At 38.0% G+C, this 27,902-nt stretch overlaps 1 protein-coding gene across 2 annotated transcripts in view; it reads right to left on the reverse strand.

The window, feature by feature from the left end:
• Positions 1-10,206: 10,206 nt before the first annotated feature.
• Positions 10,207-27,902, reverse strand: part of LMLN (leishmanolysin like peptidase) — a 54,603-nt gene continuing 36,907 nt past the window's right edge. The window contains exons 15-18 of one of the 2 annotated variants that reach the window (XR_002313909.2): positions 26,715-26,845; positions 20,487-20,697; positions 13,409-13,797; positions 10,207-12,893 (exon numbers count right to left, since the gene is read on the reverse strand). Coding sequence is in view for 1 of the 2 variants with exons in the window: in XM_020893629.2 (XP_020749288.1) it covers positions 13,697-13,797; positions 20,487-20,697; positions 26,715-26,845 (443 nt within the window). In the remaining variant the exon portion in view is untranslated. Of the gene's footprint in view, positions 13,798-20,486; positions 20,698-26,714; positions 26,846-27,902 lie in introns of both variants that reach the window. The other variant, XM_020893629.2, reaches the window with a different exon arrangement.

The raw sequence follows: 27,902 nt of genomic DNA on the forward strand, positions 1-27,902 counted from the left end.
TTCCAGGCACACAGGCTTCAGTAGTTTCGGCTTATGGGCTCTAAAGCACAGTTTCAGTAGTTGTGGTGCATGAGCTTAGTTGCTCCAGAGCATGTGGGATCTTCCTGGACCAGGGATTGAACCAGCAGCCCTTGTGTTGCAAGCAGACTCTTAACCACTGGACCACCAGGGAAGCCCTGTTGATTTATTTTTATTTTTAAAATATTCCAAATATGAGTGAAATCATATTTGTCTGTCTTTCTCTGCCTGAATTATTTCACTTAGCATAATGTTCTCAAGCTCTATCCATGTTATCACAAATAAAAAGATTTCATCTTTCTTATTCCTAGGCAATATTCCATTTTATATACATCTATATATCACCTCTTCTTTATCCATTCATCCATTCATGGACACTTAGGCTGTTTCCATATCTTGGCTATTGTAAATAATGCTTCAATGAACATAAGGGTGCATGCATTAGTGTTTTCATGTTCTTTGGATAAATACATAGAAGTGCAATGGCTGGATCAAACAGTATTTCTAGTCTTCATTTTTTGAGATGCCTCCACTCTGTTGTCCATTGTGGCTGTGCCAATTTACATTCCTACCAATAGTATTTGTCCCCAGTGTCCTCAGGATATTGATACGGGCTGCACTGAATCTGTAGATTGCCATAGGTATTATGGACATTTAAACAATGTTAGAACTGAACATGGAACAACAGACTGGTTCCAAATAGGAAAAGGAGTACATCAAGGCTGTATATTGTCACCCTGCTTATTTAACTTATATGCAGAGTACATCATGAGAAACGCTGGGCTGGAAGAAGCACAAGGTGGAATCAAGATTGCCGGGAGAAATATCAATAACCTCAGATATGCAGATGATGCCACCCTTAGGGCAGAAAGTGAAGAGGAACTAAAAAGCCTTTTGATGAAAGTGAAACAGGAGAGTGAAAAAGTTGGCTTAAAGCTCAACATTCAGAAAACTAAGATCATGGCATCTGGTCCCATCATCTCATGGGAAATAGATAGGGAGACAGTGGAAACAGTGTCAGACTTTATTTTTTGGGGCTCCAAAATCACTGCAGATGGTGACTGCAGCCATGAAATTAAAAGACGCTTACTCCTTGGAAGGAAAGTTATGACCAACCTAGACAGCATATTAAAAAGCAGAGACATTACTTTGCCAACAAGGTCCGTCTAGTCAATGCTATGGTTTCTCCACTGGTCATGTATGGATGTGAGAGTTGGACTATAAAGAAAGCTGAGTACCAAAAAATTGATGCTTTTGAACTTTGGTGTTGGAGAAGACTCTTGAGAGTCCCTTGGACTGCAAGGAGATCCAACCAGTCCATCCTAAAGGAGATCAGTCCTGGGTGTTCATTGGCAGGACTGATGTTGAGGCTGAAACTCCAATACTTTGGCCACCTGATGAGAAGAGCTGACTCATTGGAAAAGACCCTGATGCTGGGAGGGATTGGGGGCAGGAGGAGAAGGGGATGACAGAGGATGAGATGGCTGGATGGCATCACCGACTCGATGGGCATGAGTTTGAGTAAACTCTGGGAGTTGGTGATGGACAGGGAGGCCTGGCGTGCTGCGATTCATGGGGTCGCAAAGAGTCAGACACGACTGAGCGACTGAACTGAACTGAAGCAATGTTAATTCTTTTAATCCACGAGCATGAAATATCTTTCTATTTATATATAAGTTCCCTTTTCTCCACATACTCAACAATACTTTCCTTTTTGATAATAAGGATTCTAACAGGCGTGAGGTGGTATCTCATTGTGGTTTTGATTTGCATTTACTTAATGATTAGTGATGTTAAACATCTTTTCATCTGCTTGTTGTTCATCCGTATGTGTTCTTTGGGGAAATGTCTACTCAGCCCCTCTGCCAACTCATTTGAAACAGGGAGCACCTTTCTATTTGAGTCTAACAATTCAACTTAATTAAAAATTAGAGGCCTTTCTTCTACTTTCCAGAAGGTGGCGCTACAGCACAAGCTTTTGGTTTCTCTTACCTGAGCCGCCTCAGGTGGAAGGAAGACAGCACTTTCCACTCTCCACTGCTTCCATCAGAGGCGTGGCTCCATGTGGTCCTTATCACTGCTTGTGTCTCTGGGGTTGTTGGCGCCTTTGATGCTGCCAGTGTCACTACCCCACGTGAAGGACCAGGATGGTGGGTGATTCCTCTGCAAATGGGATCAGGCTCTGTTGCTGTCAGCCAAGGAGGAGGGGAGCGAGAGGAGCCAGGGTCAAGCAGGCACCTCTGCTGTGTCTGGAGTTAGGCTCCTGGGCTCTGCTGCTGCCGCTGGGAGGGTGGAGGGCTGGAGTCATGGGTGCTTCCACAGCTGGAGGGCCAGGGCCCCAGGGCCCACTGTCAACAGTTCCCTGTGGCCATGAGTGCCACTGTGCCTGAGAGACTGGAGTGGTATGCACTGCCTCTCCTGCAGCTACTGAAACCAAGTGGGGCCCTGTGGGCTCCCAGACATGGAGGCCTTGCTGTCTCCCATTTCTTGTGGGCAAGACTGCCTCCATGACCTTCCCTGAGTCCCAAAGGCAGATTCAGAACAGCTGCTAAGGGAGAAGCAGCCAAGAAAGATCTGAAGCAAGATGAAATGAGCCAGAGATTAGATTAGGAGACCCACCTGAGAAGAGACTAAGGGAGTGAAAGCCCTGCACACGCTATCATGTCAGAGACCTCACATTTGAAACGTGAGAGTTGTTATAAAACCCGCATCAAATCCTCCCAGGTGAAGACTTAATAATTTTTCGAGGCAGAAACCTGATGTGTCTCTCTTTGCCTGGCAAAGCAATAAAGCTATCCTTTTCTATTATTCACCCCAAACTCCAGGATTTGATTCAGCACTGGTGTGTAGAGAAGCTGGGGTCTCAGTAACACTACTGGGTTCTCTGGGGCTGTGGGCTGCCATAGCTAAAGGGCCAGGATTGCAGGCACTGCCTCTGTTGTTCCCCTGATTCCACTTCCTCTGTGTGTTCCAGTCCACCCTTAGATATACAGGTGTGTAATTCTCTGTCATCCTGGTATTTTGGACAGAGGCACCTTGTTGTGTTGTGGATGTTTAACTGGTTGGAGATTGAAAGGGAAAGACAAAGATAGTATCTTACCCTACTATGTTGCTGACGTCATCTTCCAAAGGGTTGCTATGTAAAGGGCAGCTGTGTAAAATTTTCATCTGTCCCTGGCATTTAATATCAAGCCTCTTTAAGTTGGAGAATGGGTGTGGTGGAGTACAATGCGTCACCCTGACTAGGTTGTTACTTTTCCCAAAATTCCCTTCCCTGTGTTTCCAGTTAGGATGGTTCAGAGACATACCTGGGGGAGATTAAGGACAGAAGTAAAGCAACAGTCATTTTGCAAACACATTGTTATTTATTTGCTGGGTCACCCTGCTGGTGTGAGGCATCAGCCAGGCCTCCAACTGCCCCATCTTCCTTTGAATCCTCCTGCAGCATCTCTGGCTTTTGGACCAGGTGTGTGTGTGTTTAGTTCTGTGCTGAAGGGTCCTAGCTTCTCCAGGGCATCTGTACCATCAAGGTCAGAGGCAACAAGGACTGACATGGTTTCACTGTTGGCTCCTTCCTGTGCTTGCTTGCTTCCCAACTGCCTGCCTACTCATTATATATATATATATATATATATATATATATATGTATATATATATCCTAGTTAGAGTTGCTAGCTTTAGCAAATAAAAATACAGGTTGCTCAGTGAAATGTGAATTTCAGAGAGAAGTGTCGACTAGAAAAGATGCACAACTTGAATTGTTAGTTAAGTTTTATTTGGGGCAACATGAGGCAGCATCTCAGCTAGCTCTGAGAGACTGCTCCAAAGTAGCTTTTGGTTAACAGGCAGCAGTGGGGGGTGGGGGGCAGTTCAATACCATTAAGCCCTCATTTTACAAAAGGTTTTTTTGTTAGTCATGAGGATCTGATGTCACCTTGAATGGATTTAGTGCTTCTCTAGATAAGAGGAGATACAAGGATGGAGATCATAAAATCTGTTTCTAAAAACATCCAACTATCTAAAGACCTGTCCCACCAGATTCCCTGGAGCACAGAGTGCCTCACTCCACCCTGAACTCAGTCAGGGGTTTTTGAAGGTTAATAGCTACAGCAGCACCTGCCTTTCCATAGAGGCAGGTGGCAAATGCCTTTGTTGTCCAGTCATTAGCAATGCTCTTGGTAAGTGCCAATTTGTAGCTGACACGAGCAAATAATTTTTTAGTATATGATTATTTGAAATTCAAATTTGTGTGTTCCGGCTTTGGGTTTTTCTTCACGAATTCTGACAACCTTGAGCGTGGGAGAGGAAGTGACTGGAGCAAGACAAGATTGTTGGGCAGAGCCCAGCTGAGTACACACACTCAGCTTAGTGTGTTTCCCTAGTAGGGCTCATCTGGTATAAGTAAGGCCAAGGCAGATAATAGGATTTATCCAAAGTTGGGATTTTACCAAGTGGATTTTGGTAAGAAGCACCGGAGAGTTTAAGGACAGTAGTTTGCAAATTTGAGTTTTCAACAGCATCAATTAGAGGATTTGTTAGGACACAGATTGCAGGGCCTCAACCCTAGAGATTTTGATTCAGTAGATCTGGGATGGGGCCAAAGAATTTGCATTTCTATAGGAATTCCCTAGCAGTACAGTGGTTAGGAGTCTAGGCTTTCACTGGTGGGGGACTGGTTCTATCCTGGTCAGGGAACTAAGATCCTGCAAGCTGCACAGTGTGGCAAAAAGAAAAACAAAAAACAAAAAAACTGCATTCTGAGGAGTACAGCTGGTCCAGGGGACCACAAAAAGATGTTCTTTTTTGTTTTTTAAAAAATAAACATAAAAGAACATCTTTGCAAAGATGGGCACAATAAAGCGCAGAAATGGTATGGACCTAAAAGAAGCAAAAGATATTCAGAAGAGGTGGCAAGAATACACAGAACTATACAAAAAAGATCTTCATGACCCAGATAACAATGATAGTGTGATCACTCACCTAGAGCCAGACATCCTGGAATTCGAAGTCAAGTGGGCCTTAAGAACATCTCTATGAACAAAGCTAGTGGAGGTGATGGAATTCCAGCTAAGCTAGTCCAAACCCTAGAAGATGAAGCTGTGAAAGTACTGCATTCAATATGCCAGCAAATTTCAAAAACTTGACTGTGGCCACAGGACTGGAAAAGGTCAGTTTTCATTCCAATCCCTAAGAAAGGCAATGCCAAAGAAAGTCCAAACTACTGCACAATTGCACTCATCTCACACACTAGCAAAGTAATAATCAAAATTCTCCAAGCTAAGCTTCAACAGTACATGAACCAAGAACTGCCAGATGTTCAAGCTGGATTTAGAGAAGGCAGAGGAACCAGAGATCAAATTGCCAACATCCACTAGATGATAGAAAAAGCAAGAGAATTCCAGAAGAACATCTACTTCTCCTTCACTGACTATGCCAAACTGTGGAAAATTCTTAAAGAGATGGGAATACCAGATCACCTTATCTGCCTCCTCAGAAACCTGTATGCACGTCAAGAAGTAACAGAACTGAACATGGAAAAACAGACTGGATCAAAATTGGGGAAAGGAGTATGTCAAGGCTGTTTACTGTCACCTTGATTATTTAACTTATATGCAGAGTACCTCATGTGAAATGCCAGGCTGGATGAAGCACAAACTGGAATTGAGATTGCTGGGAGAAATATCAATAACTTCCAAAACACAGATGACACAACCCTTATGGCAGAAAGCAAAGAACAACTAAAGAGCCTCTTGATGAAAGTAAAAGAGGAGAGTGAAAAAGTTGACTTAAAACTCAATTCAGAAAACTAAAATCATGGCCTCTGGTCCTGTCATTTCATGGCAAATAGATGGGGAAACAATGGAAACAGTGACAGACTTAATTTTCTTGGACTCCAAAATCACTGCAGATGGTGACTGCAGCCATTAAATTAAAAGATGCTTGCTCCTTGGAAGAAACACTGTAACAAACTTAGACAGTATATTAAAAAGCAGAGACATTACTTTGCCAACAAAGGTTCATCTAGTCTAAGCTATGGTTTTTCTAGTAGTCATGTATGGATGTGAGAGTTGGACTGTAAAGAAAGCTGAGTGCCGAAGAATTGACGCTTTTGAACTGTGGTGTTGGAGAAGACCCTTGAGAGTCCCTGGGGACAGCAAGGAGATCAAATCAGTCAATCTTAAAGGAAATCAGTCCTGAATATTCATTGAAGTTGAAACTCCAATACTTTGGCCACCTGATGGTAAGAACTGACTCATTGGAAAAGACCCTGATGCTGGGAAAGATTGAAGGCGGGAGGAGAAGGGGACGACAGAGGATGAGATGGTTAGATGGTACCACCAACTTGATGGACATGAGTTTGAGCAAGCTCTGGGAGCTGGTGATGAACAGGGATGCCTGGTGTGCTGCAGTCCATGGGGTCACGAAGAGTTGGACACAACTGAATGACTGAACCCAAATGAACTGAACTCATAGTTCATACTTTGAGATCCACTGCAGTAGAGGCAAATGGGGACCATGTGATCTAATGTAGATAAAGGGAGGCGGTACAGATGGAGTAGGTTGAGGGGCACGAAGGGTATAAGAAAGGTTTATATTCCTTGTCTTCACAGTGAGCAGAAGTCTGCAATGGCTCCCTGCAAAGGATTAGCTGTTGTACTTCAGATTCTTTTTCCATACAGGTTATTACAGAGTATTGAGTAAACAATCATTTGATTGTCCCCCTCCTTCACCACCTCTAGGACAAAGACCATGTCTGTTAGTTTCTTGTGCTCCCAGTAGAGTGCCTGCCAGAGTTGGTGCTAAATATGCATTGAACATTCTAAGTACTCAACAAATACTTCAATGTTCAGTCACTAGATTTAGTACCTCGATAAGCGTCAGAAGGCACTGTCAAGTGCGCTTACACCTTGGAGGCAAAAACACTAGGCAGCAGTAGCGGTCTGGTCATTCTGCATGCACCCTCTTGCTCCCGTTTCCCTCCTCTCTGAGTCATTTCTTAGTACCCAATTCTTAGGCCTTCATTCTCCCTTGAGTTTAGACTTACCTTCACTATCTGTTTCTTTCTCTGTGCTGTGCTCAGTCATTCAGTTGTGTCTGACTCTCTGAGACCCCACGGACTGCAGCCCGCCAGGCTCTTCTGTCCATGGTACTCTCTGGGCAAGAATACTGGAGTGGATTGTTATTTCCTTCTCCAGGACACTAATAATTTCTGCATCTGTATTTCTGGCCCGAGTTGCTGAAAGCCACACCCAGATCAGTGCCTGCCCTCCCTGAAGCTGACCTGCTCATTCCTGAGCTCAGTAGACGCTAATCTGCTCATTTTCACCACCATGGCTCCTGGGCCATGGTGCAAGGTAGCCACACCAGGCACTGTCATTCCAGACCTGGAATTAAATGATGGTATGAAAACTATAAAACAGCAGGAGCAAACTGCAGAGGGAGGGGAGTTTCTGACAAATTAGCGAGAGCTGCTGGTTCCCTCTTTTCAAACCCATCTTTGAAAAAGATGGTGGGGTAAGACTCCCCTCACAACCACCCCCAGTTAATAATACCACCACATAGATATGCATATGTACCTGAGGAAACCAGGTTGTTTTGAAATGGTAATGGCGAAACAGCAGGAGGAATGATCACAGCCTAGGGTTGGAGGGCAGCTGTGAGAGGGTAAGTTAGAACAAAAAGGAGGGGGAAAAACCCATCTGTGGAGACCAGGCGTGGGGCACACTGCTGGTGTCGGGGTTGTGGGGCAAAATCCCAGAGTGGCGAAGCCACTGACTCACCTCAATCAGACTGAGGACCAATTTGCCTCAGATATTTCGTTTCTTCATTTTTCTTTCCATGATGCTTATCCCTAAGGATCATTTAACACCTATTCAGACTTACTGGCTCTCTCTTTACTCCTTTGTCAAACCTATTTTAAGAAATGTAGATTTTACACATTTACTTAGTAACAAGCATTAAGCTTCACAACTAACCATATCATTTTAGAGCAGTGGCATAACCTGTTTTATCTGACTTCTATCAAAGATTCAAGGCTCTGGCAAACTGTGCTGAGGCGTGAGGCATTTGCTCTATTCTTCACAGCTACCCCACTTAAAATAAATTTTCAGATTCTCAGCCAAATACATCAGAGCTGTCACTATATACACACTAATGAACACCCATGTGTGTAAGCACATGTGAAATTTCTATCAACCTGTAGCCTTCTTGACTGATTTTCAAACAAGACGATGATGTTAGAACATTGAGTCCCTAATGTTTCTGCTGAAATTGAAAAAACTGGCTGTTAGTGGCACTGGATGTTAAAATGGCAGTAAATCTAAGATATACCAAGGTCTATAGGCAGAACAAAACATTTCTATACATACAAAATGAGAATGGTATTGGTCATCTACCAGAATATCAGACGGTGTATTTGAACTTCTATCTCCAAATATGTCCAGTTTATTTTAAATATTAAAGAATGAACTTCTGATGGACCACTAACAAGCTGATTTAAATAAACCTCTCCATTTCAGCATATCTACCAGAGATGTGTGGACAAAAGACTTGTTTATATAATGATACCTACTGAAAGTGAAATTTGCTCAGTTGTGTCCAACTGTTTGTGACCCCAAGGACTGTACAGTCCATGGAATTCTCCAGGCCAGAATACTGGAGTGCGTAGCTGTTCCCTTCTACAGGGAATCTTCCCAACCCAGGGATCGAATCCAGGTCTCCTGCATTGCAGGCAGATTTTTTACCAGCTGAGCCACCGGGGAAGCAATGACACCTACTAAATAAGCTATATTCTATGAATATACAAAAAGGGAGTGTAAACAGATAATGTATGTAGTGTGGATGGCTTTATCTTCAGTACATTGTGCAAATAATATTGGAATTTACTAAACTCCGTGAAGTAATCTATTGTACATAGTTTTAGTACTTATGAAATACTTCAAACATTAAAAAAATCTAAATATTATCATTAAAATTTCCTACAAAGATCTAGACTCAGCAAGTAGGTTAAACAGGCATGCAGTCCATTTCATGGTGCTAAGCTCCAGCCCCCAGGGCAGGATGGCTCTGCGTACACATGAAGGCAGGTCCCAGGTACGTTCTCTCAAACTACAGTCAGGTTATGAGGAAGAATCACATTCCACGATGACAGTCACAATGCACTTGCTGCCCCAAATAGAGTGTGGTCCTTGAATGCACAGAGTGGTCCTGCAAAGAGACTCCTGGCTCACAACACAAAACTAATGGGACAGGAATCATCCTCAGACAGCTGCCCTGAACTGTTTTAGTCCACTCTCTTTTGTCAGGGAATGTTTAACAGGAGGATTCCTACATGCTGTTTCTCATAAATCCTCTGTTCCTTATTAGTTTCTGTTCTCAGAAACCAGTGGAACGGCACGCCGCTCCCAGGACTGAGGTCATAGGATGAGACAGGTTTGAATCTCCTTCAGTAAACATTCTCCTTATGACAAAACTGCTTAGTCTCCACCCTCTTTCTTGAGATATGGATTGTCTCCTGACCTTGTGACCATTATTAATCCCTTGTTAATGGTTGCTGTACCATTTGGTTTTCTGATCTTTATCATTGTCAAAAGAAATTTCTTGTACAACAGCCTATATACACTCACAGAAAGATCATTAAAGCACCTTTGCTCCATCAGAGCTTGGGTCCCCGTGTCTTTTCTTTCTTTCTCTTTCTCTCTTTTACTTTCTTATCATCGACTCTGGACTGCCAGGTTCTGGTCCATTAAAGGACCCCAACACTCTTTCTGCTTAACTATTTGAGGAGGGTTATTCCCTATAGCTTTACATAACACCTGTCCTCAATCTTGAAGTAGAACAATATTACTCCAGTTAAAAGTAAAAATTGAATTATGTTTCACAATAATCACCTCATTGTCCCCATATAAAGTGTATGGATGTGTCTGTATTCCTCAAAGTGTTAGTTGCTCAGTCCTGTCCGACCCTTTGCAATCCCACAGACAGTAACCCATCAGGCTTCTCTGTTCATGGGAGTCTCTAGGCAAGAATACTGGAGTGAGTAGCCATTCCCTTCTCCAGGGGATCTTCCTGACCCACGGATCGAACCCAGGTCTCTTGTATTGCCTGCAGATTCTTTCACCATCTGAGGTTTGGACTCCTAACCTGGTTTAAAAAAATTGACGGTGTTAAGTAAAGACAAGATGCAGATTAGTTTCCATTTTTATTAAAGCTTTGTTTTTTCTAGGTAATATATTACACTTAAAGTTAAATACCATAAATAAAGATTAGTTCTTAAATCTACTTTATTAAAAATGTAAACAAAAAGAAAATAATTCACCACTCCTTCCGCAACCCTGACTAAATGTATCAAAAAAAGGTCATCCTTTCAGGTAAGTTCCTTCTTCAGAACAAGTAACACAGACTTTATTAAAATATATTAGTCCTCTTGGGCTGCAAGGACATGGCACGGATGACAGGTGCCAACTATGAAACAGGTCTGTGGGGCTGTGACTGAAGTCCACCTCATCCTGCCAAGACTACTCAAATGCCCTCTTCTCTCTCCATTCAGCGTCCAAGGACAAAGACAGTGCTAAGGCACTGAGCCAGGACCCTGCGATGAACGTGATGGGTGTGTGAGCTGGCATGCTCCAGGAAGGAGGTCAGAGCCAGCGGTGACTGAGCGAGTTTGCTCGGTATCAGTCACGGAATATTAGAGCTGGAAAGACTCTGAGAAAGCACATGGCCATTTTACAGATGGCCTCAATCAGTGAGTCTTCTAATATTGAAGAGAATATCGATAAAATTTTATGGAATACTCTGGAATACTTATTTATGTATCTTCCTAAAACTATTTAAATTTCATTAATTTATGTTTCACTTTCAAATACTGATAAATTCATAGCCAACATATTAGGCTGAAACTAACTTTAAGCATAATTTATAACATTTTTAGAAAAAGATGTTTTTCAGGAGAATACAGAGAGATCTATATTAAGACTACCTAACTGCTTGCCAGTTTCTTTAAAGCTGTCAGCTCAAGTCTAACGACATGGCTTTTGCTTCCTTCCCGTAGATTCTGTTCTTGAAAACCTGAGATAAATTCACTTGTTAATTTTGACATTGGGACCTTAATACTATCAAAATGAACTTAAGTCTGAAATGAAAACTGAGGTAGTCAGTTTTTATAAGCACTTGGCCCCTTCTGAATCAGAAAGGGACTTCAGTCTGCTATCCTCAAATTAGCTACTGCCATTCCCCTTCCCTGCCCCACCTCCCTCCCACCATGGTTGCGGTCTCTCTGTGAACTGGTTTTGCGAACACAAAGGGAATCACCTGCCACAGGATACTGACATTTAGGTCATTTCAAGTTCTTCAGTTCAAAGCTGAATTACAGTCCAATAATTCTGCATTAAAATTTCAGACTTAAAAAATTTTTGTTTTTAGAATATTGTTTTAGAATTTTATCATCTACTAAGTGACTAAACTATGCATCTTAAAATTTCTTATAGGTTCAGTGGCCTTCTAAATCTTCACTGAGTATACTATGCAGAATCAGTGACAAGCAACCATTTTCAAAACTTGCTGAGGAGGAAGGAAGACACCAGCACAGTTAGTTACCCTCAAAAATTCAAGATTTTTTAACATTATACTTTATCAGGTTCTACACTTGTGCAGAGGAAACACTGGGCTACCAGATACCAAGCTTAACAAATATAGATAGAAAAAATGTCATCTATAATATCTTCTTCAGAAATTCATTAGTGCAAATATAATTATATCAATAAAAAATAAAGCAAAAATATATTTCAAGTATAAAAAGCACCATGCTCAGAAACAATACTACCTAAATGGGATTACTGCACAACAGTCAAAATATAATTGAACCTATCACTGTGAGTCTCAAATATATTATTAATCCATATTATTTTTGGTAAAATTCTTTATATAACTTTGCAATGATTCATAGTCACATTAGGTATATATGCTTAGATTTATAACCTTCTTTAAAAATATACTCTACATTTTTCTGATCTGCATGATTTAAAGTATGCAGGACAAAGGCAGAAACACCATTATTATTAGCTTTTCTTCAGCTGAGGTTGGCTATGCTAGAGACTCCCAGCATTTCACAATGACAAAAACCTCCAATTTAAAATTGTAGGCGGATAAATTTTAAATGTATGCACTTAAAAAAAAAAGAGGTGACTTTCCTTTATGTTGGAGTTGCTGTTTGACTTCAGTGCCAAATAGTAGGTTGGAATTATTTCTTAGTAATTATGCTGTTTGTTCACTTAGCACAATTTCTTAAACTGAATGCTCAATAACTGTATGCTGAATTAAAGGGCCAACCAGTTAATGAATTAATGTCTGTTGAAGGACTACGTTTATAATGCCACAGGACTTCATAGTTTTAGAGCTCATGAAGTTTTTTTTTTTTTTAGAAAAACTGGACATCATTCATTAAAGAATTTCACATTGGGATTACTAAGTAGGGTTGGGCAGCTCTGGTATCACAGCAGAATTGCTTCTGGGAACCAGAATCAATGGGTGACATAAAAAGTGTCAAATACAAGAGGGAAAAGATATCACAAAGGCAATCTTCTGATTTCTACGGACTAAGTCATACGCTGTGTGGTAAAGTGGACCCTATTGGATAGGCTCTACACCAAACCTACACTTTACTGTTAAGAAGCAATTCAGACCATCTTGTTTTGACTTATATCTTTTCTTCTTATACATAAAATAATTTTCAGATAGTAGAAATTCTTCTGTAACAGTTTCTAAGCTGACCTGAAAATAACTGCATACCTGTCTATACCAGAATTTCTTTTTATCTTCATTTCTCACAAAGGAAAGTTCTATTCTTGTTGGATAGCAGTTGTCATAACTATTATCTGAAAAACATACAATTAGGTTTTCTTCAATTTGCATGTCTTCAATGATTCACAGGGCAGAATATTCTTCTCCCTCTGCTTCCCAGTTTTTCAAGTCAATATTAAACTAATGGAGAATACAACTGGAAGCTACTCTCTGAAGATCAGTGAGTATGGATACAGCTAGAAGAGGGCTACCAACACATAATGGTTCAGCAGAAAACTGCCACACAGCTGGTTTGAAAAAGGTTAAATCATAAGATTTAGCAAAACAAAAATTTAAAAACAAAACCCATTAGAACAATGATTTAGGTATACGATGTACAATCATTAAATTTAAAATAGGTATAATATTTGATGTAGAAATCAAATTATTTTCTGTAAGTCAAAGGACAATTTATACTTTTGAGGACAAGGTCCACAACTTATAATCTTGCAACAATTAGCTGTTCTTTAAATTATTGCAGCAGAGATGAACTTTCCGACTGTTTTAGGTTAACGGAAATGTTGAGGTATGTAATCACTGAAATCTTCACCTTTTATCCCACTTTCAAAGGAAAATTTCAAGAAGGTTATGTATCCTGAAATGTAGAGACTTGGAGACTCGGAAATCCTTCTCCTCCAAACTTTTAGGCTGCTGGGTTGCTGATGAGGAGTGATTGCTGTGAAGCTCTGCTTCAGGATCTGATTGTGGTCAACACTTCCAAGCCAAAGTCAGGAATGCCACTTCCACCATCCACATAGGCTGGCACTCGCCCAGATTTTGTGCTTTGTTCAGAGGAACATGACACAAGGGGATGTCTTTAGAATTCACTTTTCCATTCCTAATGCCATACGCACAGAAGAAATCCAGCCAGCAGAGGAAATAGATTGCCTAGCAGAAGCCAGAGGGTGACCACCAGGCTAGAGGAACGGGAACAGAGATCTAGGGTTGAAAACAAAAAATTGATTTTCCATAGACATTTTTGGAAAAAACTATTGACAAATAGTTTTTTGTCAATATTGACAAAATATTGACAAATGAGTAGAGTTAATTATTAAAAGGTGAAGAAGGACCGCCTCTGAGAGCAGAATCAAGAGCAACTTCCTGAAACAGGGATATGCAGTCTTGTATGTTTATAGAAAAAGAACAAAATATTTATGCAGGAGAAAAGATATGCCTACCCCATCAAGGTTCAAAAACAGCACCCAAGAAACAACAAAGGTGTCTCAGGGTAGTAGTATCCTGGTAAAGCTAAAGATGCTACACAGGAACGTAAATTAAATTCTTGGCTATTCTAACATGGGATGCAGGACTCTCTTCTATTCTCCCTTGTCCCTTATAAGTAGGGTGACCACAAAATTTTTCATTCCATATCAGGACATTTTGAAATAAGTGTTGAAATAAATTTCTAGTCTCAAGATGGAAACTAAACTTAGATAACTCATCAAACTAAAACTTAGATAACTTTCATGTTTGTGATAAATGCTCCACTTGACCAGAACCACAGCATATCCAGTCAGCCAATCTGCAACCACCAAGTCAACTCTGGGATCTATTCTTGTTTCCTTGATCTTTCTAAATAAGGTTAGATACTAACGTCAGCCCATCAACCTAAGCTGAGTATTTCTTCCTTATTTCCTGCTTATAGACCTTTTCCTTTATTTTACAGTTCTCTGGATTCCTTAGAGTCTACCTATGTGAAATAGAATTTGCTTTGATCAACTAAATTGTTCTCTTTGATTATTTTAATACAATCATAAATAATAATAATCATACCTGGACCATCCCAGGCAAAACAGGACATGTTTCCCAATCTATAAATATCTACCCATCTATCCATATCACCCCAGGCTTAATTTGGAAACAGTAGAAGATTCTATGGTTTTTTGGCAGTAGGAGTATATATTAATTTATATAAGTTGTTCTAATAAGTAAAACTATTTTTCCCTAACAATTCTCAGAATGGAGAACAATTTTGAGCAGTCAAGAGACCAGGCCAATCTGACTTTATTTTAGGATGAGTTGTCATTTCTACCATTTTGACCAATAAAGAACCAACCAAGCTTCTAGTCCGACGTTCTTAAAAAGAGAAAAAAGGACTGGTCATACAACTAATAAAATGATAATGTTAAGGTACTATAGCTGTTTTTCTAAGAACTATACAGTGTGAAGTAAGCATTTCAAAAAATTATTTCATTGTATATAATTCAGGTAAACCTTGGAGAATTTATATTTTTTCCCAATGAAGCCAGCTGACAATTGTTAAATCTTAGAAAAATCAATCCTTCTCAAAGTGTGGCATTTGGATCAACAACATCAGTCTCACATGAGAACTTGTTAAAAATGCAAATTCTCAGACTCCAACCCAAATCTTGTGAATCAGAAACTCAGGGGTAAGTCCTAGCAATCTGTGTTTTAATATGATTTTGATGCATGCTAAAGTTTGCATCTTATGCAAGTTTGAACTTCTGACCTAGAGCTACACTGTCCAATATGTCCGATAGCTATATGTGCTATTTAATTTTATTTTAAAGTAACTTTTACTGTTCTTTTTTCTTTCTGCAATAAGCAAACAAGCTTTTTTTTTGGGGGGGGGGCACCCATGGACTATCATTTGCTGATTTTTTAATATATATATGTAATTTTATTTATTTATATATTGTGCTGAGTCTTTGTTGCTGCATGAGCTTTTCTCTAGTCGCGGTGAGTAGAGGCTACTCTCTATTACAGTTGTGATGCATGGGCTTCTCATTGCAGTGGTTTCTCTTGTGAAGCACAGGCTCTAGGGTGCAGGCTCAGGAGTTGCAGGGCGTGGGCTTAGTTGCTCTGTGGCATGTGGCATCTTCCTGGACCTGTGTCCCCTGTACTTGCAGGCAGATTATTTACCAAAGAGCCACCAAGGAAGCCTGCTGATTTTTGTTTTAATTGGCATATAATTGCTTTACCACACTGTGTTAGTCTCTGCTATTCAAAAATGTGAATCATTTTTGATTCACAAAAAATGTATACATATATTCCCTCCCTCTCCAGTCTCCTTCCCCTCCCCATCCCACCCTTGCAGGTCATCACTGAGCACCAAGCTGAGCTCCCTGTGCTGTCCAGCAGCTTCCAAGTAGTACATATGAAAGTATATCTATTTTATACATGGTACCGCATATATGTCAATGCTACTCTCTCAATTTGTCCCACCCTCTCTTTCCCCTCCATGTGCACAAGTCCATTCTCTACATTAGCATCTCTATTCCTGCCCTGCAAATAGGCATTTCTTTTTCAATGACATATTTTAGGTGAAATGCAATAAAAAGTAGCCTCTAAATACTAGCAAATATTCATTAGGTTACACAATATACAATAAAGACATAACTTTGAGCTATGGCTACACAGTCTATGAATGTGATTATTTTGCCTCTTTGACGGCAAAATCAGTCAGATAAAGTCAGATTAGAAGGTACTTTGTCAACCCATGTTAAATGTAACCAGTTTGACTTTATTGTTTTAAATCCTACTGATTAAATAGCATTTTTTAGTTTTTAAAATATTCAAATGTCAGGGTGAAAAAACCAGTATAAGAGGAAATATAATTAAAACTTGGTCTTACATCATATTCTTCCCATCAACCCCAACCCTGTTTTAATCTTTGATGGTTACTGCAGATGGGATGGGGAGGGAGGTGGGAGGAGGGTTCAGGATGCGCAACACATGTACACCCATGGCTGATTCATGTCAATGTATGGTAAAAACCACTACAATACTGTAAAGTAATTAGCTTCCAAATAAATAAATAAGTTAATTTTTTTAAAGTGTAAGTTTAAACTACTATTTCCTAATTTAGATAAAACGCTCCTGCTATTCAAGGTGATAATTTAACCTGTATTATGTTTTACCTTCTTTTCTTCCCATAGTCTGTCTGAGGCCTTGTATAAGCAAACCTCTATTCATGTTCCATTTACTTTCCACATTGTCACTTGGCTTCCTATTAAGATGGAAATATTAGCACCCTTATGCTTTTTTATTCATTTTCTAGCTTTCATGAGATGGACTACTCTTTTTCATTTCCAAAGCATGTGTATATTTATGTGTATGTGTTTATTTAAAATTTTTACCATTCCTATGTTTCTCTTGATCAAATTTTTAGAATTTTTACTATATTACTGGTGCTTTAAAAAAACTTGGTTTTGGATTTGTTGATCATCTCATTGTGTCTTTGTTGGTTTTCACAGCATTCTTCACTTTGATGGTAGCAATTAGGATTTTTTTTTTGTCTTCTATTTACTATAAAACCTCTCCGTCCTTCCTGATCAATTGTCTTTCTTTGGTTGGTTTACACAGGTGTTTCTCATTCTGCTGGTGACTTTAAAAAATTTTTTTTAAACTACTTTTTAAACAGAAAAAGAGACACAGATGTACAGAACAGACTTTTGGACTCTGTGGGAGAAGGCGAGAGTGGGATGTTTCGAGAGAACAGCATCGAAACATGTATATTATCTAGGGTGGAACAGATAACCAGCCCGGGTTGGGTACATGAGACAGGTGCTCGGGCCTGGTGCACTGGGAAGACCCGGAGGGATCGGGTGGAGAGGGAGGTGGGAGGGGGGACTGGGATGGGGAATGCATGTAAATCCATGGCTGATTCATTTCAATGTATGACAAAAACTACTGTAATGATGTAAAGTAATTAGCCTCCAACTAATAAAAATAAATGGAAAAAAAAAAATAAATAAAAAAATAAAATAAAATAAAAATAAATAAAATGAACTGAGCAGAGATGGAGCTCCTTTCCTGGACTATAAAGGATCTATAGCAAGTTCATCTAATTTAGGGACTAAGAAACAAATCACAATCTTAATGGGATCAGATATGAAATAGTATAAGAGACGAGGAGTAAAATAGAGCCTAGATAGAGAATAAACATACTATGATTGTATCTCTACCTGAAATAATAAACTGAAAACTCAAGAACTAAGCTTAACTGTTGATTTCCCTAGCAAATGGAGGGTAAGTTAAGAGGAAGTCAGGAAAATAAGAAAGGAGGGGTTTTAACCAGTGTGCATGCACATATCCTCAGGGCTCTTTTTTCCCCTAGATCCCACCTAGATTTTACAAAATTGTGAGTATGAGAGATCATGGACTCAGCACTAAGAATGATAGTGCAGAAAGGAAGAGAAAATATGAGTTGAAGGCTGGGGACACCCCAGGTATCTAATACATAAAGTTCACAGGCTTTTTTTTTTTAATGTGGCTACCATCTAAGATCCCACTTTGTGATAAACAAATAGAAGATATGAGATCCCCTGATATTATATGATGCAAGCAAAGTAGGCCTTGAAATCACAGGATGGTAAATTTCAAAGTCCTTTGGAAAGGAATCTCCATGTCTGCCCAGCAAAACATTCAGTTTCATACTGTTGAGACTTTATCTACCCCTTACATATACTGCTGTCTTTATAGAAGGAAAAAAAAAAAAAACAAACAAACTACTTTTTATTGGAGTATAGTTGCTTTACAATAATGTTGTGTCACTTTCCACTGTACAGCAAAGTGAATAAGTTAGATGTGTATATACACATAGCCATCAGCTATATGTGCTATCTAAATTAACCAAGATCAAACAAATATTTAGTTCCTCAGTCCCACTAGCCACATTTCACATGTTTAATAGTCACATGTGACTAATGACTGTTGTATGGGGCCGTACAGATTATAGAACAACTCCATCACCCCAGAAAGATGTACTGGATTAGTTCTGGCCTAGAGCATTAGATACAGTGGTCTTGGTTGGAATAAGGATTAGACCCTGGAGTTTCTAATAACACAGACATATCCTTTTATTTCCTCATTCTCAATTTGATCCAAAGGAAATAGGAGGAGAAATGAACTAGCTATTGTTTATCTGCTGTTGGTACTAAATTTAACAAGTTAAAACATTAAAACCATTAAAACATTAATGGTGGCTCTGGAACATTTGTCGCCCTTCAAAAACACTGCACTTTCTGTGACAGTACTTTTTACAAAGGAAAGATACAAAGAGGGTGTTTCAAAATGAATGAGATGATCTGATTTGGGTTTTGATCTGCACCTTATTAGTTGTAACAGTGAATGGATCACTTAATCTCTTTATACCTTAGTTTTCTCACCTGTAAAATGATAATTCCTACTTCATTAGGTTTTGTGATGATTGGACACATGGATATAGACATAGAGCACTCAGCAAAGGGTCCAGCATTTAATAAATGGCAACAAAACAACCTCTATAATCTGAAGAGATCAGGAAGAATTTAGAACTAAATTGAGGTTTGACAGAAAACAACAAAATTCTGTAAAGCAACTATCCTTCAATTAAAAAATAAATTAAAAAAAAAAGAATTTAGAACTAAATCTTTCATATTCACTAATGCAAACTACACCTAAAAGGCATCTATTCTTAGAATATTTTATACATTTTTCAAAATTGTGGTATTGATTTAGAGGTAACAATCCTTTTCTGAGCATGTTTCCTTATAGAACTGGTTAAAGGGAAGAAATCACAACACAGTACCACAGAAAATACAACACAGCACCATAAGTATAACTAGAGTCTTAGAGAATCATGAAATCTAGGGGTGGTCTTGGGCACCCCTAACACAAGTATTCATACCCCCAAACTCACCCTCCACTAGCAGCCCATGTCTTGATAAAGCTCTCAGAACATGGGAAAGAAAAAAGATTAAATTTTAGAGATAAAGAAACTTTGAGCGGTAAAGTGAATGTAGCCCTCTGTTTAAAACCAAACTACAAAACAAACAAAGGACTATATAATTCCATTTAAAAAATACCTCCAGCTGAGAAAATGAAACATGGCCTATTTCAAAATGTCAAACTGTCATAAAATCTCATAAATCATTTAATAAAACATGATAGACCATAAGTCAAAGCTTTCATTGAGAGTTCACGAATTTTGCTTCTATAACTCTTAGAAACAGGTCATCAGCCTCAGTTTGCACATCTTCATTAACAGGAAAGGCACTCTTCTCAAGACAGTTCCTTCTATTCCTCTCCTGGTTCTAAACAATTTTACTGAATCTGTCTCCCTACAACTTCATTTTATTGGTCTCAATTCTACTCTCCGGAGTCTCACAGAATGTGTAAAATATCCTTCAGTGAAAACCACTGTCTTGGCCAGCCTGTCTTTCTATCTCACTGTGTATATTTGTATCTTCTTGCACCTATCTCTTCTTTGTGGACATGTCAATCCCTTCTTAGAATATTTTCCAGTGTCTTTCACATTGTTTCATCTCACCTAGTTATAATACAACTAAAACATATATAACTGCTTTTTTGTATTCAATGAATAGAATTTTTACTCTTAATTTCAAAATGAATGGCTGAAACGTTAACTTTTTATAACTGTCAGAGAATTTTTTGTGCCAGTCAGAGGTTCTCTGCATACAAAGTTTCCTCACTCTTGCTCTTACTGAAGTAATGTGTCAAGTTTACCTACCTTTGATTTCTAACAATGAAGGGAAGGAGATCTTCCCATAAAACTGCAATTAGAAGAGAAGATGCACAACCTGTTTTAGAGCTTCCTTCTGGGGAATTTTCAACATCTTCCAAGAAAAGTCCCTCTCTTTACTCCAACCACAGAGACTACTCACCCAGGGGTAGTGCTCGAGTCAGGTTAACAGCTGGAGGATCTGTTTCTGGAGGACAGAGCTCACAGAAGTCCCAACATGATGGGCACAGCAGGTTTCCATCGTGAATCCACCCGTTCATCTGAATACTCACGGGGAGGACCTGCCCAGCCCGACTACACAAATATGAAGTATCCTGAACCCAAACCTTCAGACCTTCTGGAGAACAAGAAACCTTCAAAAGGTTGAAAAAAAAAAATAAAATCAGCAAGATTCTAGTATGTGAGCCTTCTTTAACTGTAGGAAAATACAGTAGAATTTACTGAAAATGTTGGCTATAAAAGACAGCTTGGGATGTGGGCATATTTTAATCTCATATAAAGAGGGTTAAGTTATTCATGTTCTAAAAGGATTTCACTCTGTGGTAGCAGTTCTTCAACTTTGAGTCCAGTACCTTTTAAAATATCTAATGAAAGCTATGGACACTTTTTCTGAAAAACACAAGGTAATATACAGCTTTACATACAATGCAGATTCACATACCCTGGAAGCCAAGTCATCAACAATAACATTTCTGTAGATTCTAGTATCCTCCTATAATTCAGTTTAAATCTCTATCAAAGAGCCAAGAATCATGTTACTCTTTCTACGAGTTACTAAATTTTGTAAATCAAATTATTAGTTTTTATAAATAATATATGCTCACTGTAAAAAAAAAAAGTGTACAGTATAGAAATAACAGAGTAAAGGTTTGTTATTTTTATCCCTACCCCAGATCCTCTGCTCAAAGATGAAAATGGTCACAGTTATTTAATACAACTGGTAACATCTTCAAAGGCAGGATTCATATCTCAAATACAAGGTGTAACTAATGAAATTAATTTTAAAAGGCCAACATATTAAAACTAACTTTAAAAAAATTTTAAATGACTATTTTCTTCAAAGTTGTTTTCTAAAAAGACTTCACATTATGCTATTTCATCTTAAATACTTCTGAAATTTCTCTCATGGAACTATCTTCAAAGCAAGTGCATATTCTGAATATGTTTGATGGTGGCAAATTTTTACTTTGTAAGTATATACAACTTCTGCAAATATCCAAAACTTGCCCAGTCCAAGTCTGGTAAATTGGTAAACAGTTACTAAACTGTTTGTAAACAGTTGGTAAACAACTGACTAAACTGATTAAGACTAGGACAACATAGGTATGATGCAAAATAGAGAAACTGACTTCTTAGATGGTTATTAATATTATTTCTAAATGAAATTTTAAAAGGAGCTCCAAAGGTATATTTCAATGATGGAGACATTTTAAAATAACTCTGTCATCAGTTAAATTTAAACATAATATTCATTTGGAAATTTAAGTTATAATAAGCTATCAAGAAAATAAACAATAAAGTGTAAACTCTTATAAGTCTGTCATTCAAGAATGAAACTAGAATACTTTCTAACACCATGCACAAAAATAAACTCAAAATGGATTAAAGATCTAAATGTAAGACCAGAAACTATAAAACTCCTAGAGGAGAACATAGGCAAAACACTCTCCGACATAAATCACAGCAGGATCCTCTATGACCAACATCCCAGAATTTCAGAAACAAAAGCAAAAATAAACAAATGGGACCTAATGAAACTTAAAAGCTTTTGCACAACAAAGGAAACTATAAGCAAGGTGAAAAGACAGCCCTCAGATTGGGAGAAAATAATAGCAAATGAAGCAACAGACAAAGGATTAATCTCAAAAATATATTGCAATAATCAGTTCTAATGAGATGGATGAAACTGCAACTCATTATACAGAGTGAAGTAAGCCAGAAAGATAAAGACCAATACAGTATACTAACACATATATACGGAATTTAGAAAGATGGTAATGATAACCCTATATGCAAAACAGAAAAAGAGACTCAGATGTATAGAACAGACTTGTGGACTCTGGGAGAAGGCGAGGGTGGGATGTTTCAAGAGAACAGCATTGAAACATGTACATTATCTAGGGTGAAACAGAACACCAGCCCAGGTTGGGTGCATGAGACAAGTGCTCGGGCCTGGTGCACTGGGAAGACCCAGAGGGATCGGGTGGAGAGGGAGGTGGGAGGGGGGACTGGGATGGGGAATACATGTAAATCCACGGCTAATTCATTTCAATGTATGACAAAAACTACTGTAATGATGTAAAGTAATTAGCCTCCAACTAATAAAAATAAATGGAAAAAAAATAAAAAATAAATAAATTAATTAAAAAAAAAATATACAAGCAACTCCTCCAGCTCAACTCCAGAAAAATAAATGACCCAATCAAATAATGGGCCAAAGAACTAAACAGACATTTCTCCAAGGAAGACATACAGATGGCACAAAAACACATGAAAAGATGCTCAACATCACTCATTATCAGAGAAATGCAAATCAAAACCACAATGAGGTACCATTACACGCCAGTCAGGATGGCTGCTAGCCAAAAGTCTACAAGCAATAAATGCTGGAGAGGGTGTGGAGAAAAGGGAACTCTCTTACACTGTTGGTGGGAATGCAAACTAGTACAGCTGCTATGGAAAACAGTGTGGAGATTTCTTAAAAAGTTGGAAATAGAGCTGCCATATGACCCAGCAATCCCACTCCTAGGCATACACACCGAGGAAACCAGATCTGAAAGAGACACGTGCACCCCAATGTTCATCGCAGCACTGTTTATAATAGCCAGGACATGGAAGCAACCTGGATGCCCATCAGCAGACGAATGGATGAGGAAGCTGTGGTACATATACACCATGGAATATTACTCAGCCATTAAAAAGAATTCATTTGAATCAGTTCTAATGAGATGGATGAAACTGGAGCCCATTATACAGAGTGAAGTAAGCCAGAAAGATAAAGACCATTACAGTATACTAACACATATATATATGGAATTTAGAAAGATGGTAATGATAACCCTATATGCAAAACAGAAAAAGAGACTCAGATGTATAGAACAGACTTGCGGACTCTGGGAGAAGGCGAGCGTGGAATGTTTCAAGAGAACAGCATCGAAATATGTATATTATCTAGGGTGAAACAGATCACCAGCCCAGGTTGGATGCATGAGACAAGTGCTCGGGCCTGGTGCACTGGGAAGACCCAGAGGGATCTGGTGGAGAGGGAGGTGGGAGGGGGGACTGGGATGGGGAATACATGTAAATCCATGGCTAATTCATTTCAGTGTATGACAAAAACCACTGCAATGATGTAAAGTAATTAGCCTCCAACTAATAAAAATAAATGGAAAAAAAAAGTTCTAAATAGGAGGAATAAAGAAATCTACTCAACTTAAAAAAAAAAAAAAGTCTGTCATTCAATGACCCACACCTAGAAAGCATCACCACAGCTACAATGCAATGTAACCATTCTTTTAAGTGAGAACTTATTAGGCATTAAGCTTGCTACTGAAAAGGATACCGCAGAAGGTCATGACACAGTGCCTGATCTCAAGCAGCTTTACCTGAGGAAAGAAGGGTATAAACATTCCCCCCCCAAATTAGTGTCAGACTCTTATTATTAAGAGTCAATAAATGATATAAAAAAAAAGAACAAGAAAGATTGTAAAGTTTCACAGAAGAAAGAGCATTTATATTCTAAAGATGTGCATGGGGTTTGGCTCACAGTGAGGGAGAGATGCTGTGACCTGGTAGGCTGTGTCAGAGTTCAAGTGGGTGAGGAGGGTGACTGAATACAAGTGGAAGAAGATGGCAAGAATGTGGACAGATCAAATAACAAGCATATTAAGGACAATGAGAAACCAGATTCCTCACTGTTGGAAAGAAGAGTTAGAAATATGAGAAGGGAAAAAAACGAAATGATTACTTGGTGTTAAACTGGAATCAAAAATACTGGTGCAAACTCATGGTTATATGCACACATATGAGTATATATAAAATTACATATACACATATATTTCCTAGCTCTGTTCACCAAGAAGGCCTGAGGAGCAGCTATATCCCAATAGCAATGAACAATAGAGCTAGCACCCAGACTTTAGTTTCTAAATACCTCACTCTACTAAAAGAAATGAGAGTTCCTTGGAGAAATGACTGATTCCAGAGCTGGGGCAAAGAATGTGAAGACGAACCTAAAATATCTTATGCTAGAAAGCAAGGAAATATTTTAAAAAGATAGGACAAGCCAAAAGGACACAGGAACCAATCCAAAGGGCTTCATTTGGCTAAATCTGGGGCAACCTGAATATTCAAACAATGATACTAACGGTAAAAGCTATTGAATAAAATGCAATCCATGAGTCAATACAGACTTAAATGTATAAATTAATAAAATGAAAGTTTAAGAAATATGTTAGTGATCTAGTACTTTCCCCTCAACCCAAACACTAATTAAAAAGGGAATTAACTAAAAGAGAAAAAGTTAACTTGACAGTGGAGATGCCTGGTAGATAGCAGCCAGTTAACATGGCCAGAAAAGAGACAAATCAAGAGTGCACCACCAAAAGCACACAACCATCACTTCTGTAATATCACTGCTCAAAACATATTATGTGAATTTAAACATGAGGAAACATCGGACAAACCCAAATTGAAACATACCCTAGATAAGAACTGGTTTGTAATCTTTAAAAGTGTCAAGGTTATGAAAGTCAAGAAGACTGAGGAACTGTTCCAGATTGAAGGGAACCAGAGATGTGACAACTACTCAACAGTAGTTAAATTAGTCCAGATCCTATTACTAAAAGGACATTACTTGGACAATAGGCAAAACTTGAATGGGGTCCAAGAATTAGATGTATCAATGATAATTTTCTGATTTTTTTTAATAGTACTGTAGTCACATAGGAGGATGGAATACATTTTAAAGTACTTGGAATGAAGGGGCAGACATCAGCAATTTGCATCTAAATGACTCATATTTTTGTACCATTCTTGCAACTTCTCTGTCAAAGTTAAAAAAAAAAGAACAAAAAACAAAACAGCAATCCCTTTGTGGTGGTGGTGGTGTAGACAGTACATTAAAATAGCCTGAAAAGGCAATCCTCCTATTATAGTTCACACTGTTCCAGCTTTAATCCCCTTTAACCTAATATTCTCACTTATGTGAATTTATTTCAAAAAATTGATTTTAGTAAGGTAAAGCATGTAAATATACTTATAATAGCATTTTTACATAGTGAAAAGTGAAAATTAACTCAATATCTAAAAGGAAAATGACTTCCCTAATTATGATACTTTAAAATGATACAATCTTCTACAGCTATGAAGAATAGTTAAATACTATTATTGGAAAAACCTGGCAAAGGTATTTTGGCCTATATAAAAAGCTCTAAGTAAAAACACTAAAACAAAACTATGTATTATGATTACAACTAGATCAAAATTATGTATTTAAGCAATACATAAATCTTTAATAGAATGAATTTATCAGAAAATGGCTGCTGGATTATAGTTGTCAGATTATAACTACAATGTGTTTATTTTAAATTATTCTTTGTAAGGTTTCAAAGATTATTTTATATGAATGTGTGAATTATACCTCAATAAAGCAGTTACCAAAAAAGTTAATTTTAAAGAAACTTTAAAAATAATAAGTTAAATTGCCAGATACATTAGTCCACTTAGCTCTTGTAGGTGAAATGGCACAATGAATTCTTATTTTTCAGTTTTCAGGATCACACTCTATTCCCTGACATCTATTAGTAGGGTATAGAATATTCATAGGTTGGATGCTCCTAAATTACAGAATGCCTGCATCTTAGTAAGTTCTATGGTGGTATAGTCATTTAATATTAGACATGCAAATAATAAATAAAGAAAATAGTAGTTTGCCCTCTTTGGATTTCTAATTTCAAAGAAAAAAAATCTACTGAAAACCAGTAGTTGATTTATTAATTCTTAAATACATGCCTTCTTCAGATTTTATAAGATTATAGTCTTTTTCCACTACAAAGTAGTTTTTTAAGAGCAAAATTACATATTCCCTAATATTTCCTTAGGATATATGCCCAGAAGCAAAATTATTATAAAACATGTTGATATATAGTAACTGTGTAACTTTTAAACAAGCAGAAAAAGACAAATTCTCTCAAAGAAATGACAATATTTTGACAAAACAAAAACATCCAAACTAATAGTTACAATAAATAAGCTAAAGTAGTAAACAGAAGAAATAAAAGATATAAAATATATTTGAAAATATAAAAGCCATATAATGAGATACAACTATATAATATTTGGTATCATTATTAACAATCAAATAGTTTACCTGATAGCATCCACTCCCCCAGTCCGGATAACTCAGCTTCCTTTCACACTTTTCCATGACAAATGCTGATTTCTGAATTAGACAAACTGAATGAGGCCCATACTTTTCAGCACCATAGTTTTTAAAAAGGTCTGAAGCAAACCAGAGAGGTTTTCTTTATTAAAAACTGACTTTGGACTCAAAGAATAAGAAACTGAAGCATTCTACTCTAATGATTAAAAGTTCCTTTTAAAAATCACACATGTTTTGTTAGTGTTGGGGTTCCCTGGTAGCTCAATTGGTAAAGAACTCGCCTGCCAATGCAGAAGACTTGGGTTGGAAGGATTCTCCTGGAGAAGGAAATGGCAACCTACTCCAGCATTCTTGCCTGAAAAATCCCACGGACAGAGAAGCCTGATGGGGTACACTCTTATGATTAAAAGTTGCTTTAAAAATCAAACATGTTTCATGGAAATTGTCAATTAAAAAAAATTAAAAGAAAGAAGAAATTCCAAACTCAAACTGGATTCTCAATAAAGGAATTAGTAGGAGAAAACTATTCTATCAGAAACAAGAGATAAAACTGGGCCTAGAGCATTGAAGTTAAATATACAGAGGAAATGGCACTAAGAATCACCTTCAGTGCTGGTCTAAATAGGAGTCACTTCCCAAGTGACCCATGATAAGATGAGGCCAATGATTAAAATAATGAAGATTTTTTTGGGAGTGCTGTTACCTTTGCAATATGTTCTTGTATTTTCAACTTATACCATCTCCTGGAAGTCAATAAATGATTGGCTGATCTAGTCTTAGACTAAGCACAAACCCACAGAGTTATGGGGTAGACTGACCTCTAAATGGCTAATGGACAAACGGGTGAACTCCTTAAAGCCTAAGAATTTTTTAAAAAAGAGAAAAAAAGCCTAGGAATAATTTTCTCTATATATACTTAAAATAAGTTTCATCTTTTGAAAACTGATGGTTCAATTAGTCCATTTTGAAATATTATAGAGATAAAACTTTATTTTATATCAGTTTTTAAAAATATTAATTGTATAAGCTAAGAAAGAAAATATAAAACAATAAAACAAAATTTTATATTATTTATTTATGAGTATTTCAAAGTCTTCAAAGCACACAGTGACCATTTTCTAAAACAAAAAAAGGAGATGTCAGGCCAACCCTCAGGTCAAATCCTGAGAGCTACCT

This window comes from Odocoileus virginianus, chromosome 4 (genome assembly GCF_023699985.2).
Source record: "Odocoileus virginianus isolate 20LAN1187 ecotype Illinois chromosome 4, Ovbor_1.2, whole genome shotgun sequence".
NCBI lineage: Eukaryota > Metazoa > Chordata > Mammalia > Artiodactyla > Cervidae > Odocoileus > Odocoileus virginianus.